This window comes from Herpailurus yagouaroundi, unplaced genomic scaffold (assembly GCF_014898765.1).
Source record: "Herpailurus yagouaroundi ecotype Mexico unplaced genomic scaffold, PumYag 221, whole genome shotgun sequence".
In the NCBI taxonomy this organism is placed as follows: domain Eukaryota; kingdom Metazoa; phylum Chordata; class Mammalia; order Carnivora; family Felidae; genus Herpailurus; species Herpailurus yagouaroundi.
Window position 1 is genome coordinate 12,926,169 of NW_024412452.1, and position 19,251 is coordinate 12,945,419.

The 19,251-nt window shown below is 43.4% G+C and overlaps 1 protein-coding gene across 1 annotated transcript in view; it reads left to right on the forward strand.

Annotated features, from left to right (window-relative positions):
• Positions 1-747: 747 nt before the first annotated feature.
• Positions 748-19,251, forward strand: part of TGFA (transforming growth factor alpha) — a 116,706-nt gene continuing 98,202 nt past the window's right edge. The window contains exons 1-2 of the mRNA XM_040458309.1: positions 748-762; positions 1,232-1,667. Coding sequence (XP_040314243.1) covers positions 748-762; positions 1,232-1,667 — 451 coding nt within the window. The remainder of the gene's footprint in view (positions 763-1,231; positions 1,668-19,251) is intronic.

Here is a 19,251-nt window from a genome sequence, read left to right on the forward strand (position 1 = left end):
TAAAGAGAGAGTCTGTGTGCATTCACCCTGTACAAGCATGGTATGGATAGAGGAAAAGGTGGACTCCGGGACTTAGCACACAACCCTCACTGCAGATTATTAAAGGTTGAGAGAACAGCAAGGTATCCTCTGACAAAGTATTGAAAGGAATGGCTTCTCAAAGTAAATTTACACTGTTTTCAAAATCCCTTTCTACCCTGGTATTTCCTGCCAAATGTCAAGGCCAATGGCCTGATGCTTCCTTTTCAGAATTAGGCCCCTCAGCTCATATGAAACAAACTTAACAAAAGTCAAACCTGAGAGTCTGAGTTTTAGGCCAAGAAAACATCAAGAGACTCCCCCCATCCCCATCCTCCAAGGAAAGTGGGTGTATCTCCTCCTAGTCTGGAGGGGCCAGGAGAAGAGTGTCCCTCAGCTTGGGGCATCTGGTATAGGATGGGTCACTGCCTATTGGGAGCATACTGTCCCCTATGGACGGTCCTAAGGGAACTTATGGATGGTCCCCAAGAAACCTGTGGGTCGTCCATTCTCTGCCCAGAATGTCTTCCCTCTGTCCCCTCTCCACTTCCCCAAATTCCAGCACTGGGGGCGAGCTCCAGGCCACAAATCCTGAAAGGGACACCCAGGTGGCTCCAGCCCATACATCCCTCTCTCTGGGCCCACCAGGCTGCATGCTAGCTACCCTGTTCTTGGCCCCGGCTGCCTGTGGCGGGGTCGGGGTGGGGGCTGGCCTGAATGGTAGTAATAATGGTGGATAACCAGGTGCCCCTTAGAGACCCATCTTCATTATTAATCCCAGGCCAGATGTGTGGAAGCTCGCTGATCTCAACAACGCCGCCTGACAACTTGGGGTGGCTGTGTCCTGGCCGGCATCCCTAGAATCGAGAATTCTCAGCTGGGATAGGGGTGCAGGTTGGAAACCTGGTTTAACAAATTCTTTGCTGGATACTGGGGAGCCCTTTCCTCCGGCCAAGTCTTTGGCAAGCGGCGGGCGAGGCTCTCAGGTCCCGTTCCGGGGCGCGTCTGCAGTCCCAGCGGGGAGAGCCCCCAGCAGCGGCCGTCCGCGCAGGTGCCGGACGCCCGGGCGGCTCCGCTCCCCGCGCAGAGCCTGGAAGCGACCACCGCGCCCGGACGCGCGAGCCCCGCCGCGGCCGCACTGCGCTGCTAGTCTGAGGGTGGTGTCTGAAGTCGGGCGCTTCCTGCCTTTCCCTCCGCCTGGGTGCCCGGCTAGCGCGGCGGGGTTCCGAGATTCCCCGCTCGCCCCGCCCCGCCTGCCGCCCGCGCCCTGCACTGGGCGCGCGGCGTCCCCGCCCCCAGCCCCAAACCCCCACCCGCTGTGGCCGTAGGGGGGCACCCCCATCGGGGAGGGAGGGTGGTCCGCAGTGGCCCGGTCCCCGAGTGGCGGAGAGGTGACGGTAACCGCCTTCCCATTTCCGCCCGGCCGGCCGCGCGTCAGGGTGAGTGCAGCAGAGAGCGTTCGGTCCTGCCTCCGCCCGCCCGCGCCGGGGGCTGGCCTTGCCTCGCCGGCGCCTTTTTCCCCCGCAGCGCGGCGCCGCTTCGCCACTCGGGCACCGCAGGTAGGGCAGGAGGCTGGAGCGCCTGCTGCCTGCTGCCCGCCGCCCGTAAGATGGTCCGCTCGGCTGGACAGCTCGCCTTGCTCGCGCTGGGTACGTACGCTGCCTGCTGCGCGCCCTGAGCCACCTGCCCTCGGCGACACCCCGCTTTCCGCTGGCCCCTCCATTTCTTTTTCCTGGGGGGTTTCTGCGCCCGCCTAGGAGAGTCGAGGGAGGTTCATGCTTTTCAATGGTTGGAGGCTGGGGGTGGGGGGCAGTGGAAGTCACGGGGGCTTACTAGGGTTTTGGAGGAGCCAATTCCAAAGAGGGGGACCGTCGAGCGCCCAGGCTTTCCCCGGGGAGTGGCCGCCTGGGCCGTGCGTGAGAACGCCGGCCGGGGAAGGGGAAGCGGTGTGCGAACGGGCTTGAACTTTAATCCGCCGCGGCTCGGTGTTCGTACACTTGCCCACACCTACCTGCATACCTGGCTGTCTCCAACCAAGCCCGTCCTCACTGGTGGCGGTAAGCATAGACGCGGAGAAGGTGGCTGGCGTCAGACCCTATGCCTCTTCCCTGTCGTATCCCCGGCCTACCCCTGAGACCCAGTGACGGGCAGAAGGTCACAATCAGCAGAGGAGCCCTCAATCTTCTAACTTCAGGAGCTCTTGAGCTTTGGGGTATGTTTTGGATTTTTGTGCGGATTAATTGTGCTTTTAATTAACTTCCCTGGGAGAAGTGGTTTAAGTGTCAGCCGAGGGCAGGAGTGAAACCCTAGACGGAGCGTTGCCAATTTCCTTTGCGTTTGTTCTTGGAAGGGAACGCGAGTTGGGGGAAGGGAGGGAAAGTTAAACTCGGCAAACCTGGGTCTCATCTGTGGAGCCCGTGAGTTTTTCCGCGGTGAAGTTCACAGGACTGTATGTAAGGGGTAAGGGACGCAGTGCAGTGCAGTGCGCTGCCTGGCGGGCTCTCGCCCCTCTCCGTGCCGGGCCTCTCTGCTATTGAGATAGCTGGTTAACAGCCCAGGTGTCCAGGTTTATTGGTGCAGCTTCCGTAAAATGAATTGCTCAGTCGACATCCCCAGAGCTTAACCCTATAAAGCAAGTTGCTCCTACCTGGATAATTTATTGTAGCCTGAGAAAAGCTGTGGAGCCCTTCCCCTGAAAAAATGCCCAGAGCCGCAGCCTCACCCAGTTCCTGTACAGTTTCAGAGGGCTCACGGACCCGCCTTTACCTTTAATTCTGCCCATGAAACGCTGGTTAAGAACCGCAGCAGAAGGGGAGGCATCGTTTTAGAGGGAAACGGAGCAGTGGTGGAACCCAGGCTCAGAGATGTAGCTTACCCTGAAACTCACCAACAGGTGGCATGATTATGGATGGCTTTTCCTCCCCGTTTACAAAACCTTTTTAATTTTTTGTATTGACGGTTCTGATTTTAGATGGTTTTTAAAGCAACAAAACATTACTGGTACATCAGAGGCCTCCTGTCTGCAGGTGCCTTTGTAGTGTTTTTTGTTTGTTTGCAAATTCTGGTAGTAATAATAGCTTATGCTCTTTGAGCACTTACTCTGTGCCAGGCACTAAGTGCTTTACATGTATTCATTTAATTTTCCCACCAACCTGATGAAGAAGGTATTATCTTCCCTGTTTTACAGAGGAGGAAGGTGAAGTACCCAAAGCCCACAGTGAGTAAGTACTTGGGCCAGGATTGTTAGAGTGTGGGAGAATCAAGGGTTTGAAAGGTCACCTAACTGTGGTTGGTCACTAGAGTCCCATCTCCCAGTTTGGGGACTTTTCCTGAAGGTGAGATTATATGGAATACCCTAGAACTTGCTGTTAAATTGGGTTTTCTGTTGGACCCCTAGGATCTGAAGGTGGTCTTAGGTTATTCAGTGAAAATTAGAGGCAGGAAAAGATGGTGAACAAGTTTGAAGGCACCTTTGAAAGTTGCCCTGCCCTTGCCCATGAAGATTGCATGCATTCGTCATGCTATTTTTCCTTTTTGCCTAGGAGTTCAACCTGATCTTTGTTTCTTAAGAAAAGAGTGTATAAACTTAAAAAGATTGATCAGTATGTAAAAGCTGGCTCATACAGTTCCAAAATATGAGCAGTTGGAAAGAGAAAAAAAAAAAGGAAAAAGAAGGCAGGAATACTTTACACGAGTTTTTTATTTATATTTCTTTTTTCTTAAGCCTTTAGTTCTGATCATTGACTACAACTTCTGCCTCCCACCTCACTTTCCGCTAGATTACTGAATAGCACTCATCAGTGCCGCATGCATCTTTAATTTGCACATTTCCTCCAGAGCTGCTTTCCTCTCTAATTTCTCTTAAGTTGGTTGAAGGCAGTTCCAGGCAAATCGGCAAATCTAGAAAGCCGAGATCTCTCCCCTCCTCCCCAATCTTCGTGGAGGCAGTCTGAAAAGAAGCTGGTTGTTTGGAGTCTCAGCTGATGCTCCTGATTACTTGGAACCTGAGCGATGATTGATGTTTTGGCTGGAAGAGTGTGGAGACTGTTGCTTAAATGGCAACATTGGAAATGTGATCCGGGTTCCTGTGGTGGCTGCCTCCATGTCAGATTTCCATCACTGACCAGGCACACCTCATAGGAGCTTGGCACCTTCAGTCCCACATCCTCCTCTGTGAGCAGGGAACAAGATGGTGTGATCCTGGGCAAGTTACTTAGCTTTTCTGTGTCTTGTTTTGCTCATCTGTGAAATTAACAGGATTGTTGGATATATTTAAAGAACATAGAATGGTGCCTGTCACATAGTAAGAATTGAATTAATCTTAGTGCCATCATCACCATTGTTGTTATAACTTTGAACCCCATAGAATTCCAGATGTTACAGCAGATTGTGTCCATTCTGTAGCTGGAAAGTTTGACTGTCTTATCTTCTAGCTCCCCACATTTCCTAAGCCAGAAAATACCACCCACCCTAAAAATCCACTTAATGATTTAGTGAGGGTCATTTGGCAGATGCCAATTCAAGCAAGTTTGGGATATTTTTTTTTTTTGGACGTCATGAATTCTTTAATTTTTGATGCAAAACATTTGTATTTCCTCAGTGTTCAGTGGTCGGTTTATTGAAGTCAGCACTAAGTTCCAGTTTTCTTACCTGTAAAGTGGGAATAATAAAACTGCACCCACCTCACAGGCTGTTAGGAGAATCAAATGAGATGGTAAATATAGAAGCTATTTATAAACTATACTTATAAAGGACTGACTGCACACAAAATGAAATTGATTTTATAATACAGAAATGGATTTTATAGTCCAGAAATAACCATTATGTTTATGGCAATTCCCAGAAGTAGGACTGGTTGTAACCTAAAGAAGGGTCCTAGGACCCCAGGTGTCATTAAGGATGGGTAGAGATGAAGCAGGTCAGCTTCCCTGTGGATTTGGGACTGAGGGACCAGTAGAGGGCATGAAGTAAGACAGCCCTCTTCTCCATTACATGGAAATGATGTCTTTCAGAGTAGACAGTGGAGGTTTGCCCAGGACACATGTTTTCCTTATTGGGCAGCCATAATTAGGGAAAGTTCACTTAGAACATGGGCTGTAAAGGTGTATATGGAAGGCTTAGAGGCTAAGTTTCCCATATTTGCTTTTCCAAAATTTGGTTTCCTAGGATAAAGAGATCTTTCTGTAAATATTCAATGTCCCCTGCAAAGGGGACCTTTCTTACAGGAGTAAATGATGCTTCCTGTTACTATGGTAACATAGGAAAAATAGCTGACTTTTCCATTAGACCTATCTCTAAGGGCCTTTTGAAAGTGTGTTTGAACAAAGTCCTACTCTGTGGGCTGCCCGCTGAAAGGGATGGGCATTGGGAAGTGGAGGTTGGGTCAGCCAAAATGGGATTAGTGTGGCACACTGAATTGGGTATCTTGTGCCTGGCTTCACACGTAAAACCTCTGTAGGACCTTCCGCAGCATGCCTCAAATCACAGCCACCTGGAGGGCTTGGTAAACCAGGTTGCCTGGCAGGAGGTAGGAGTTTGCATGTCTGACAAGTGTCCAGGTGTAGCTTAAGCTGCTGTTGGGGAGGAGAGGAGAGGGGCCCTTGGAGAACCACTGCTCTTCAGCCGGTTCCTGTTAAGGAAGCTTCTGGCTTACCCAGTTGCGTTTTATCTAAAGTACGTGCTGATGTTTATGAATGCTGCTGTGGATTTACGAGCCATTATTAAAGGTGCTTCTGTGGCCTGTCTTGCTGACCAGAGCAGAGTTAGAACTCTTGCTGAGATCTCTTAATTGTCATAAGTGTCCTTGACCTTTACCTCTGGAAAATGTGACCATCTTCTCTCATTAGACTTAAGCTGACCAATGCTAAGCATCTCCCGCTTGCTTTTTTGGGGGGGTTGCCAAAAATTGACCGTTGTTTGGCTGTCATTTCAACTATTTTTAATCACCTCATTTTAAAGTACGAATTTAAGGGGCGCCTGGGTGGCGCAGTCGGTTAAGCGTCCGACTTCAGCCAGGTCACGATCTCGCGGTCCGGGAGTTCGAGCCCCGCGTCGGGCTGTGGGCTGATGGCTCAGAGCCTGGAGCCTGTTTCTGATTCTGTGTCTCCCTCTCTCTCTGCCCCTCCCCCGTTCATGCTCTGTCTCTCTCTGTCCCAAAAATAAATAAATGTTGAAAAAAAATTAAAAAATAAATAAATAAAGTACGAATTTAATTTTATGCTGAAGGCTAATATATTTAAGATTGCATCTAGATGGAGAATTCGAGCACTTTTACAGTGACTTCTGGTTTTGTTTTGCCTTTTTTTTTCCCTTGTGAAATGTCAAGTATAAAAAATCTTTCATAGAATCAGGAAAGCCTAAAATCTAGGCTACCAGAACCATCTCTTTGGAGCTCTTCAAGTACAAGGCACATTCTCTTTAGACCAACTCCAAAAATCTGGGTAGTCTTTTGAAACATTATGAATTGGTTGTACTGGGGTGCCTGGGTGGCTTAGTCAATTAAGTGTCTGATTCTTGGTTTCAGCTCAGGTCATGATCTCATGGTTTGTGAGTTCGAGCCCCACATTGGTGCTGTCAGCCCGGAGCCTGCTTAGGATTCTGTTTCTCTCTCTCTCTCTCTCTCTCTCTCTGTCACACACACACAATAAATAAATAAAACTGAAAAAAATGAATTGGTTGTATTGAATATGACGTAAATAGTTGTTACCTGGGCTTGGAAAAAGAAGTTTGTTGAAATGGAATTTTATATTTGCTAGTGCCTTTTTCCCCCCTCAAGTCATAGGAAACACAATTTCACATGGAGTCTCTCCCCTAGTCAAGTGAATTCTATGCTCAGCACTTTGGCTTTTAATTTTTTGTTGTCTGCTTCCTTACCTTGAAAAGCATTCATTTTCCCCCACTCTAGTGTTTGCATTTCTCAAGTACTTGTAGAGAAATGGTTAGGACTTCCTCAAGAAGGGATGTATACGTAACTCCTTTGTGTAACAAGCTTGTATAACTTACAGAACACCAGCCAGCTATTGTCTTACGTTTTTTGGTTTTATCTTTGAATGTGTTAACTTTTCTGTCTGGGAACCTCAGCAGCAGCGCCCTGCTCCCTCCATGTCCTGCCTTGGATTAACATTGGTTGGTGCTTGTCCTCTCTAGCAGTTGGGGATTCTTTAGAGGCAGAGATCCTGGGTCTTCATCTCTGCCCTTGGCCCATCTAGAGCACAAGTGGAACCTCAGAGGAGACCACTATGCACTTGAGGACCCTCTGGGGTAGTGTAGACTCTGTTGGCAAACACTTGGCCACATAGTTAACATTTATCCTAAACTATCAAGGGTGGTTGCATATAAATTCTACCAATGCTGATACAATTAGTCTTCAGAATAATTGTTTTATTGTTATTTTTCAAAAATAGATTAGGATTTAATGTTTTTAATGATTGCAGAAAAACATTTTTCCCCTCTTCTAGACCATTTGCAAATTCTGGAAAGCATAAGAGAAAAAAGTGTTTCAATGACCTGTTGTTCTAACACCCAAAGATAACCATGATTAACATTTTGTTATACAGCCTATGGATGAATATATAGGTAGATGTTCTTTGAAAGCATATCTGAATTTTGATGGATTCACACTGTTTAACTTACTTGTTTTTGCAATTTAACAACCTTCATAATAAACACTTTTTAAGTCATTCATTTTTTAAGTCATTAAACATTCGCCCATTACATCATTCCTAGTGGCTGGGAAATAACCTCTTGACTAGATTTAATATAATTTAACCAATTCTGAAACACTTTTGTCCATATACATTTTTCCCATTTCTCACTGTGAAGAATCTGCACACTATTGGGAATATAAGTTGGTACAACTGTTTTGGAAGGTAGTGTGGCAATAGCTATCAATTATAGGCGGGCATAACTTGGGTTATCAGTTCCATTTTTTGATATATATCCTATTAAATAGTTGCCTAAATATGCAAATAAAAATGTGAAGGATGGTGATTATTGATTAGTTTATAACAAGTTGCCAGTACCCACTGTTATAACTATTTAAGGAGATTCCTTAAACAAGTTATCTTTATATAACAGTACAATGATTTGCTATGTAGCTATTTGAAAGAATAAAGGTTTCATGATCTATTAAATTTAGAAAGGCATAGAACTGTATATATAGGACAGTGCCTTGTTTTCAACTGGTTAATTTTTTTATAACAAGCCTATATTAATTAAAATGCCTGAAATCAAGGAAGATAAATGATACAACAGACATTTGTGTACATAAATGTTTGGCACATCTTTAGAAAAATTCCTAGCAATTGGTCTTTTCTCCCACCAGCAGTGTATGAACACCATTTTCTTGAATCTTCCATAACTCTAGAAGTTAGTTTTAACATTTGCCAAGTTGATTGGAGACCTCAGTCCAGTCTTCATATTTAATATTTGCTGAGATGACTAAATTATTTTTGTTGGCCATGTCATCTTATTTGCAACTTAATCTTGTCAATTTTTTTTCATATTGATTGAGCATCCCTAGAGCTTTATAATAACAATTTATATAAAAAGGATATTAATATTTTGCAGGTGTTTCCCCCATTTATTGTATATCTTTTTTGCTTATGGTATTTTTGACATACCAAAGGTTTTTATGTAGCAGAAACCAAAAAAAATATATCTTTCCCCTTTAAGCTCTCTACCATCACTTACACAGTTAGGAGAACCTTCCTAAGACAAGGAAAATCTTGCCTAAGATAAGGCAAATATTTACTTATTTTTTATCTCCTAAGTCTCATATATTATGTTCAACTATTTAGAATCTATTCTTGTATATGGTATGAAGTACAACTCACATTTCATTTTTTTTAATAGTCAACCAGTTAATGGTCTCAATTGCTATTTGTGGAATAATCCTGTCTACTATGGTTTTGAAATTACATTTTTATCCCATGCTAAATTCCTATCAGTACTTGAATCTGTATTTAATTTAGTTCTATTATTTTGTATTTTTGCACTTACCGTGAATTTGTTCATTCATGTATTCTGCAAATGTTTATTGAGCACCTCTTCTGTGCCAAGACAGCTTCTGGATGCTAGGGAATCAGCCAAAAATAAGACCTAGAGCTTGTGTTTTAGCAAGTTAGACATTTCCTCCTGCTCTCTATTATAACCGGTTGTTGCTAGTATTTAAAAACATATATTTCTGGGGCACCTGGGTGGCTCAGTCGGTTGGGCATCCGACTTCAGATCACTTCATGATCTCACGGTTTGTGAGTTCGAGCCCCACGTCGGGTTCTGTGCTGACAGCTCAGAGCCTGGAGCCTGCTTCGGATTCTGTGTCTCCCTCTCTCTCTGCCCCTCCCCCGTTCATGCTCTGTCTCTCTCTGTCCCAAAAATAAATAAATAAACGTTGAAAAAAAAATTAAAAAAAAAATTAACAAAACCCATTACAAAAGAAATATATATTTTTATTTTTATTTTTAATTTTTTTGATGTTTTTATTTATTTTTGAGACAGAGAGAGAGCATGAGCAGGGGAGGGGCAGAGAGAGAGGGAGACACAGAATCCGAAGCAGGCTCCAGGCTCTGAGCCATCAGCCCAGAGCCCGACGCGGGGCTCGAACCCACGGACCGCGAGATCGTGACCTGGCCGAAGTCGGACGCTTAACCGACTGTGCCACCCAGGCACCCCTGGATTTTGTTAATTCTAATAGTCCTTCAGTTTATTCTCTTTGGTTTGCCGGTACATGATCATGTAATCTTGAATAGTGATAGCTTTTCCTCCTTCCATTCCATATTTTTAGCCCTTAACTACTTTTTCTTATAGCTGGCTAGAATTTGAAGAACATTTTTTATTTTTTTTTTATTTTTTAAATATTTATTTATTTTTGAGAGGAGAGAGAATGAGTGGGGAAGGGGCAAAGAGAAAGGGAGACATAGAATCGGAAGCAGGCTTCAGGCTCTGAGCTGTCAGCCCAGGGTCCCATGCAGGGCTCGAACTCCAGAACTGTGAGATCATGACCTGAGCCGAAGTGGGACGCTTAACTGACTGAGCCAGTCAGGCACCCCAAAGAACATTTTTTAAAAGGCAATAGATATCCTTTCATTTTTCTTGACTTACTGATAATATTTGTAGCATAAACAGTTAAGGATGACTTTGTGATTATGTATATGTGAGGACATATTATATATACATAGGTGTGAAAATGTATATATAGTAAAACCGTGGTTTGTGAGCATAATTTGTCCCAGAAACATGCTTGTAATCCAAAGCACTTGTATATCAAAGCGAATTTCAAGAACCATTTGGCTCAGTTGTGATCACGTGACATTTACCATCACGTATTACTCACATTGCAAGACGTCGCTCATTTATCAAGTTAAAATATATTGGAAGTGTTTGCTCATCTTGCAGAACACTTGCAGAACAAGTTACTCGCAATCCAAGGTTTTACTGTATGTGTATATATACAAATAAACTTTATCATGTTAATAAAATGCACTTTATAACCTAAAAGATTTGGCATTTAGCTTTGTTTTTTAAAGCAGAAGAGATAATACGAGTTGTGGGTCTTGCTTCTTTCAAATGTTTTGAGGACTTTTATTGACCTGATTACGTTAAAGCCATCCTTCACTTCCCCGGAATGGACCCTCCTTGGCTCTGTGGGATTATTCTCTGTACATACTGCTGGATTTGATCCATTCTGAAGTTTGGGGGCCTTGTTTTCTTTTTTTAGTGTTCTGTTTTGTGTTTTGTTTTTTGTTTTTTATTTAAGAGAGTGTGAGCGAGGGAGCGGGGCAGAGAGGGAGAGAGAAAGAATCTTAAGCAGGCTCCATGCTTAGCAATGAGCCCAACGCGGGCTCTGTCCTATGATTATGACCTGAGGTCATGACCTGAGCCGAAATCAAGAGTCAGACGCTCAACTGACTGAGCCACCCAGGTGCCCCTCTTTTTTAGGTTTTGATATCAGCATTATGTCAGCTTTATAAAATACATTTTAAAACATTCCATCTGTTATATACTCTTAAGTAGTTGAAATATGGAAGCAGGGGCGCCTGGGTGGCGCAGTCGGTTAAGCGTCCGACTTCAGCCAGGTCACGATCTCGCGGTCCGTGAGTTCGAGCCCCGCGTCGGGCTCTGGGCTGATGGCTCAGAGCCTGGAGCCTGTTTCCGATTCTGTGTCTCCCTCTGCCTCTGCCCCTCCCCCGTTCATGCTCTGTCTCTCTCTGTCCCAAAAATAAATAAACGTTGAAAAAAAAAATTAAAAAAAAAAAAAAAAGAAATATGGAAGCAAATGGCTCTGTGAAGGCTTGAAAGAAATTGCTAGTGGTCGATTTAATTTCCCACCTCTTGAGTCATTTTTGGTAATTATTTTCCTCACCATCTATTCAATTCAGATTTCTAAATTTTTAGCATAGATTTGTAAACAGTCTCATTTTAACTTAAAGTCTTCTTTTGCATCTGTGATCCCAGCTAATATGACTTTACCAAATATGAAAATAAGTAAGTACCTAGGCCCCCAAAACAAAAAATATTTTTAAGTTTGTTTTTCTTGATAATAACTTTGGGTGGGGGGGAACCCAAAACCTTCTTCTTTTTTTTTTTTTTTTTAATTTATTTTTGAGACAGGGAGAGACAGAGCATGAACAGGGGAGGGGCAGAGAGAGAGGGAGACACAGAACCTGAAACAGGCTCCAGGCTCTGAGCTGTCAGCACAGAGCCCGATGTGGGGCTCGAACTCACAACTGCGAGATCGTGACCTGAGCCGAAGTCGGATGCTTAACTGACTGAGCCACCCAGGCGCCCCTTCTTTTTAATCTTAAACCAAATTCAAGCGAAGGCTTCATTTTAATAGTGTTCCCAGGAGCCCAGGGAAATAACTAGTTTATTTGCATAACTGCATGTGCCAAAGTTGTTATAGTAATGCCATTTCTGATTTGGATGATGCGTGGCATTGTAATTTCTAGCAAAGGCTACTAACTAGCTTCCTGTTGGCTCAAGCTTTAAAAAGTTTAAAAACCTCCAAATACACTACTGTGTCCATGAGATGCCACTAGAGTGTTTGAAGCAAGACAGCCAGTACTGGTGTGGGAGATTTTTGCTGTTTGCTCATTTGCTTTTTGGTTCTTTTTTGTTTTTACGATCAGAACTTCTCAGTAAAAAAAAATATTGGATTCTTACAAAGAGACCATATCTTCAGCTTGAGTTCTTTAGGGCCTTTGATCTGAGTTTGAATGAGGTCAGTAAACAATTCTCCTGGGCACTTAAAGGACAGATGCACCTTTACTGCTGTTTCGTCATCTCTTGCCAGGTCAGAGGCATTCTCTGGGTAATTATTTCCAAGAGGTGCAGGAGATTAACTGGCTAAATGGTACACGTAATGCGGTGACACAAAAGTGGCTGAAGCAGATAAATGAGAGGTTTGCAATTACACACTCTGCTCCCCTCCCTCTGCTGGGCCTTGGGAACCAATACAGCGAACACAAACATAAGATACTTTTCTTGGTTGAAAGAGAAAGCGTAAGACCTATAACTTTGACCGTGGCAGTGGCTCTGAGGAGCTGGCATGTGAACTATGGAGGGACATAACCTGTTCATCTTCTATGTCACTGAGCTCAGTTGGAAACTCTGGGCTTGAACACTTCTCACCTTGGAACAGTTTCTGGGTTATTATTTTTGCTTTGGAGGAGCGTATCATCAGGCCTGTTTGCATGCTGTACACATTCCCTGCCAGCAAATTTAAACAATGACAGATGTTTTTTGCACATAGCAGACCTTGGGTGTTATAATTAGGGTTTCAGGGGATGAATCATAGGCCCCTGAACTGGAATGAAAGCAAGCTTGGAGCCTGAGCATTATTTAGAGAGGTGAGGTAAACTCATAGATCACACAGATGGGGAATCTTTCTGGATCTGGACTGTCTCTAAATCTCATCGGCCCCTCCCTTGCCACAGAAAGAAAACCCCAAAACGGGCGCCTGGGTGGCTCAGTCGGTTGAGCGTCCAGCTTCGGCTCAGGTCATGTTCTCAGGGCTCCTGGGTTCAAGCCCCACATGGAGCTTTGTGCTGACAGCAGGGAGCCTCCTTCGGATTCTCTGACTCCCCCTGTCTCTGCACCTTGCCTGCACTCGCTTGCTCTCTCACCCTCTCAAAAAAACAGTAAAAAGAAAACCCCAAAACAAACAGGCTTCTTAGTGTCCACAGAGCACGTCCACCCTCTGGTCACCACCTCCCCACGTGGGTCATTCGGGGTACACACCTTCTCTGCTGGCCTCGGTTAAATCCCCCTCACTCTTTTTCCAAAATGAAGTTCAAATCAGAATCTATAAACAGAAGAATCAAAAAAGCACCCCCCAAATTTGACATCATTTTACTAGGTTTAACTGGCAAGTATCCTACCAGATCTCTTTCTCTGTATGGATACAGATATTTGTAAACTCACTTCTTCCTTCAAACAAAAAAAAGCATTTGGTATTTTTAAATCTGCTTTTCACTTACAGTATGTAGGGAAGATATTTCTGTAGCAAAAATGCAGAAAAAAAATCTATCAACCTATCCTTTTTATGATGTCTGTAACACATTCCATTGTACAACTCTATCATTGTTTATTTATCCATCCTTTATGGGTAGAGATACAGGTTGTCTCAAACTCGGATATTCAAACCTGAAATGAAAATTCTTGCAGCTAAATCATTACTAGTATCTTCTAATTATCTTCTATGACCAAATCCCCAGAAATGCACTACTAGGTCAAAAGGTACACACTTTTTCACCTCTTAATATGTTTTGACAATCTGCCCTCCAGAAAAGCTGTACAGATTTATATGTCTACCACCTACGTGTGAATGCCTATTTGTTGGCAAACTTGCCTACGATTAGTATTTTAATTTTCTAGATTCTGTTAATTGTGTTAGAAAAACGGTGTCTCATTGTTTTAATTTGTATTTCTTTGGTTAAAACCAAAGTTGGATAACATTGAATGCTTTTTTTCATGTTTGAGTGTTTGAATTTTCTTGTGAATTAGACCATGTTTCAGGTAGATTATTTTCTTATTGATTTGTAAGCAGTTTTTTAAAAGATCTATTGAAAATATTTCCTTCATTGTCCTGGGTACATTTATATGTGTTGTGTTTGGGTTTACAGAAGTATCATTTTGTTTTTGTTTTTAACTTTTAAGGACTTAAAATCTGTTCATTTTTCCTTTAGGATTTCTACTTGGGATAGGAAGGAATTTGCTGTGACTCTTTGTCTCATTTCCCCTTCTACTTTAAAAATTTTTTATTAACATTTATTTGTCATTGAGAGACAGACAGAGCATGAGCAGGGGAGGGGCAGAGAGAGGAGGAGACACAGATTCCGAAGCAGGCTCCAGGCTCCCAGCTGTCAGTGGGGCTCGAACTCACAAACCGCAAGATCATGACCTGAGCCGAAGTCGGCCTCTCAACCGACTGAGCCACCCAGGCGTCCCTCCCCTCCTACTTTTATGTTGTTACTTTTTGGATTTAAATTTCAATTCTTGGGGCACGTGGGTGGATCAGTTGGTTGAGCGTCAGACTCTTGATTTTGGCTCAGGTCATGATCCCGGGGTCGTGAGATCAAGCCCTGTGTCAGGCTCAGCGATGAACATGGAACCGGCTTGAGATTGTCTCTCTCTCTCTCCCTCTGTCCCTCTCCCCTGCTCGCTCGCTCGCTCGCTCTCACTCTCGCTCTCAAATAACAAATCAATTTCAATTCTTTGGGAATATATTTCGGTGTAACATGTGGGATAGGAATCTAACTTGCCTTTTTGCCAAATACTGATCCAGTTACTCTATGCCATTCGTTGAATAATTTATTCTCTAATCACTGATTCCAAATCCTACTTTTGTCACTTGAGACAGTTTAGGGGTATTTGAGTCTATTTGTGGAGTTTTCATTCTGTTCCATTAATTTGAGGCTCATCCTGTAGTGAAACATTGTTTTGAGTTGGGAATGCGTCATTTGCCCCAGGAGGTGGGGGCGGAAAATATTGAAAACTGGGAAAGTGGACAGTGTGGTACAGTAGCTATCACTTCACATTCATGGCTCCCTTTCATGACAAGACTTCTACTTCTGTCCCACCTAGAGCCTGTTGGAGGAAGAAACACTTGTGGTGGTGGAGAGAAGGATTACTTACCATGTTTGAAACCCTGGGGAGAAAGGAGGACTGACCTCATTCCTTAGCTTGGCTGAAGACTGATGGGCACTCGGTCTCACTGTTCTGAAAGGCATGGTGAACCTGCTTGTATGTTCTTATTGTTTCTGGAACTTTGTGCTTTGCAGGAACCGGGGGCATGAGGCAGGCCTGCAGTCCTCCATGTGATGTTCTGGTTAACGGAGACTGTGTATTTTCACGTCCCCTTTTCAGAGGGGAGTACTGTGGAGTAAGTATGCCATGGCATTCTCAGAGCCACAGACTGAATCTGGTGTGCCTCCCAGGAATAGAGAATAATTAAAGAATCAAAGAAGAATTTAGCAGAAAAAAAATCATCTATTATCTTCTATATTAAAACAAACTCAGGGGCACCGGGGTTGCTCAGTCAGTTAAGCATCCGATAGTGGCTCAAGTCATGATCTCGCGGTTTGTGGGTTCTGGCCCCGCATTGGGCTCTGTGCTGATAGCTCAGAGCCTGGAGCCTGCTTCGGATTCTGTGTCTTCCTCTCTCTCTCTGCCCCTCCTCCGCCAAAATAAATAAACATTAAAAAAATAAAATAAACCCTCAGCTGTATTAGTTAATAGAATGCAAGATTGAAATACCAAAATTAATTTTTAGGATATAGGACTTCAGATAAATTTCTATTCTTTTTTTCCCTTTGGAATGTTTCAGGGTGTGCCCCCAGACTCTTGAGGAATAGGTATGAGTTCCTTCTCTTTGCCATTTAGGGGGGTTTAGTGGCAAAGTTTGAGGAGTACTGTCTCACGTGGATGACTGATTTTCAGATATTTAAAGTAGTAAAAACAGTAACTAAACCTATTATTCTAGCTTCGTTATTCTTCTGCTTGTTTTAGATTTAATTTGCTTTTCTAAGTTTTCCCAAGATGAAAACTTAGACTACTGATTTTAGATTTTTCTTCTTTTCTAATATATTCATTCAGTAATGTAAATTTCCCTCTGAGCACTGCTTTTGCTGCATCCCACAAATTTTGATGAGTTGTGTTTCCATTTTCATTTAGTTCAAAATATTTTTTTAACTCCTCTTGAGACCTCTTCCTTGACCCAGGTGTTTTTTAGATGTATTTTGTTTAATGTCCAGTATTTGGGGGGTTTTCCAGTTATATTCCTCTTACTGACTTCAGGTGTAACTCCATTCCGGTCTAAGAGCAGACACTGTATGATTTCTAGTATTTTAAATGTGTTAAAGTGTATTTTATAGTCCAGAATATGGTGTATCTTGGTGAAGTTCACATGAGGTTCTGAAGACCGTGTATTCTGTTGTTGAATGTAGTAGTCTGCGAATGTCCTATCCAGTTGGTTGATGGCGTGTCCTTGGTGATTTTCTGCCTGATGAATCCATCCATTTCTGATAGGGGGTTATTGAAGTCTCTGAATATAATAGCAGATTCATCCATTTCTCCTTGTAGTTCCATTAATTTTTTCCTTCGGTATTCTGACGTTCTGTTAGGCACATACACATTAAGATTAAGCCACTTCATTCTTCAATGATTTAGAAGCTGTTTCAGCATTTCTCAGTGACTTCAGTGCCTGAAGGTCATCACTAGTAAACTCTTTAGCCCCACATGGTACCCGTAGTTGATGCAAAACTTCCCATGTTATCTGCAAATGAGAAGTCAAGTCTTCTGACTTGAATAGCAGAACTCTGCTCTGTTTTAACTTATGGAGAGAAAAAAATATAAAAGTAATTACTCCCAAGTTTCTGACTAGTGCTCTATTAGGATTTGATAGAAATCATTTCAAGTACATTCTTATTTTGAATCCTATCCTCTGTAGGTTGTAGAAGATTTCCAAATGGACTGGGTATGCCCGGTGAACCACTTGAAAGAGATTTACATTTAGGAAAACAACACCAACTCACTATGTAATGTGAGCTTATTGTCTTGTGAAGTGCCTCTTTTCCCTACTGTGGAAGAGAGGGGAAAATAAACAAAACAGACCTTTAAACTAAATGGGGTTTTTTGGATTTTCAGATAAAAGGCAGGCCATTTTTCTTTTAACAGTAATAACAGAGGCATTTGGAGTATCTCTGCTATCATCCCGTTTAGAATATATCCAAGGGATCCAACAGTAGTTGTGATCTTTGTGAACCAAGCCTAGTGTAACTTTTGGTTCTTAATTCACCCAAACTAGCTACTTTATTCATTTAATACTGTGCTATAGAGCCAAAGGGATGAATAACCAAAATGAGATCTATCAGCTTGTAATGAGGGGTGCTATTTATTTGCTTTAGGTCATTTGTTTTCTACATGGAATTGTTCACTGCAGCAAACATTTAATGTGTATCAGATCATCTGCTGGGTTTGGTGATATTAATGCAAAGAGGGTCATGCCCTAGCCTTTGCCCTCAAGCCCTGAATTCTTGGTAGATTGTGGCAGAGCAGACATAGTTTTTTACAATATGACGTGAGGTACACAGCAAGCACCTTGCACCCAAGAGGAAGGTTAGGGGTATGACAGGACAAGGCACAATCTGAACAGATAATGGCCATCACTTACAACAACACCTGCTAAGTGGTAATTTCTTTAGAGTCTTATCTGTTGCACAAACTCCTTTAACCCATCTAGCAACCCTTGGGCATATGGTGATTATCCCCATTGTGCAGATGAGGAAGCTGAAGCATTTACTTGCCCAGTATCCCACAGCAAGCAAGTGGCAGAACAAGAATTTGAACCTGGGACCCTTGACTGCTGGCCTAGTAATCCTGCTGCTCTGTGTCCATCACAGAAGGCTGTGGATGCTGAGATGCCTAGACCTGTTCATGTATGAAAATGCCATTTTGTAGCAGACATTAAGCTAAATGTAATCAGACTTAAACAGCTGCTCTCTTAAGTTTTTTCTGTCATAGTGACAGTAAGTGTCATGCAAGTAATTGCCATGCTGGCTCACAAGAAATATTGCCACTTCCCAATGCTGTGAAATATAAACAAATGTGGTCTGGTCCTTTCTTCTCTCCTTCAGGTCAAGAGTTAGCTGTTCGGAAGACAGTCACATGAGGCATGCCACTTAACATGTTGTGTTGTGACCAGGGAACCTCTAAAATGAATTCATTAATGGAGGCTGCTATGCATTTCTACCATACAGTTCAGAAAAATTTTTTACTATTTTATTTTTGAGAGAGAGAGAGTGCGTGCATGGAGAGGGAGGGGCAGAGACAGAGGGGGACAGAGGATCTGAAGAGAGCTCTGTACTGACCGCAGCGAGCCTGATGCAGGGCTCAAACTCACTAACTGAAAGATCAGGACTTGAGCTGAAGTCGGACTCTGAACCAACTGAACCACCCAGACACCACCCCTCCACCGTACATTTCTTAAAAGGTTTTTGTTATAAAGGGTGATTTCTTCGATTTATGCAGGCAGGCTGTCCTCCAATGCGTGATGTCCCTGAAAGTCACAGTGTGTGTGCGCTCTAGCCTGTAAGACCTCTGCTGGAGTTCGGCTTCACCTCCTCACCCTACCTCCGTGTCTCTCCAGTTGACATTTCCCCCAAATAATAGTGGGAGATGGCAAAGTCTTTACTGCTTTTACATTAACACCTTTAGTTCTTCACAGCCCAGCTAAAGATAGAATCTGTGTTAGCACATTTGCTAATAGCTGGCTTACGTTCAGACTGTTCACCTTTAACTTTAGCCGTGACGTGTACCCACAAAAGAACACAGGCACTTATATTGACTTGATAGGACATTAGATCAGGAAGGAAAGAACACTTAGTATTTCACTTGTATCTGGGAACTTCCTATATTTGGCCGGCAGCACTTTTTGGTGGCCTTTGCACCTCCGAGTAGATAATTTAATATCTGGATCCTCAGGTGATGGAGCAGTGCTGTAGTGTGGACATTTTGCAAATGTGTATTAAAAGTGCGGGTTTCCCCTTTAGGTAAAGAGGTAAGACCCTTTGTCAAGTCGTCTGCAGGTACCCCCTCCCTGTGTGCATTAGGCCACTTCACTTTTACAAAAGGCCTACATTAGTACCTCTTTTCACGAACCAAAAAGAAATCAAAAGAGAAATCGTAAAAGTTAAAATAGCTTCTGGCATTTGTTTTGAGCTTTTATAGAGGCAG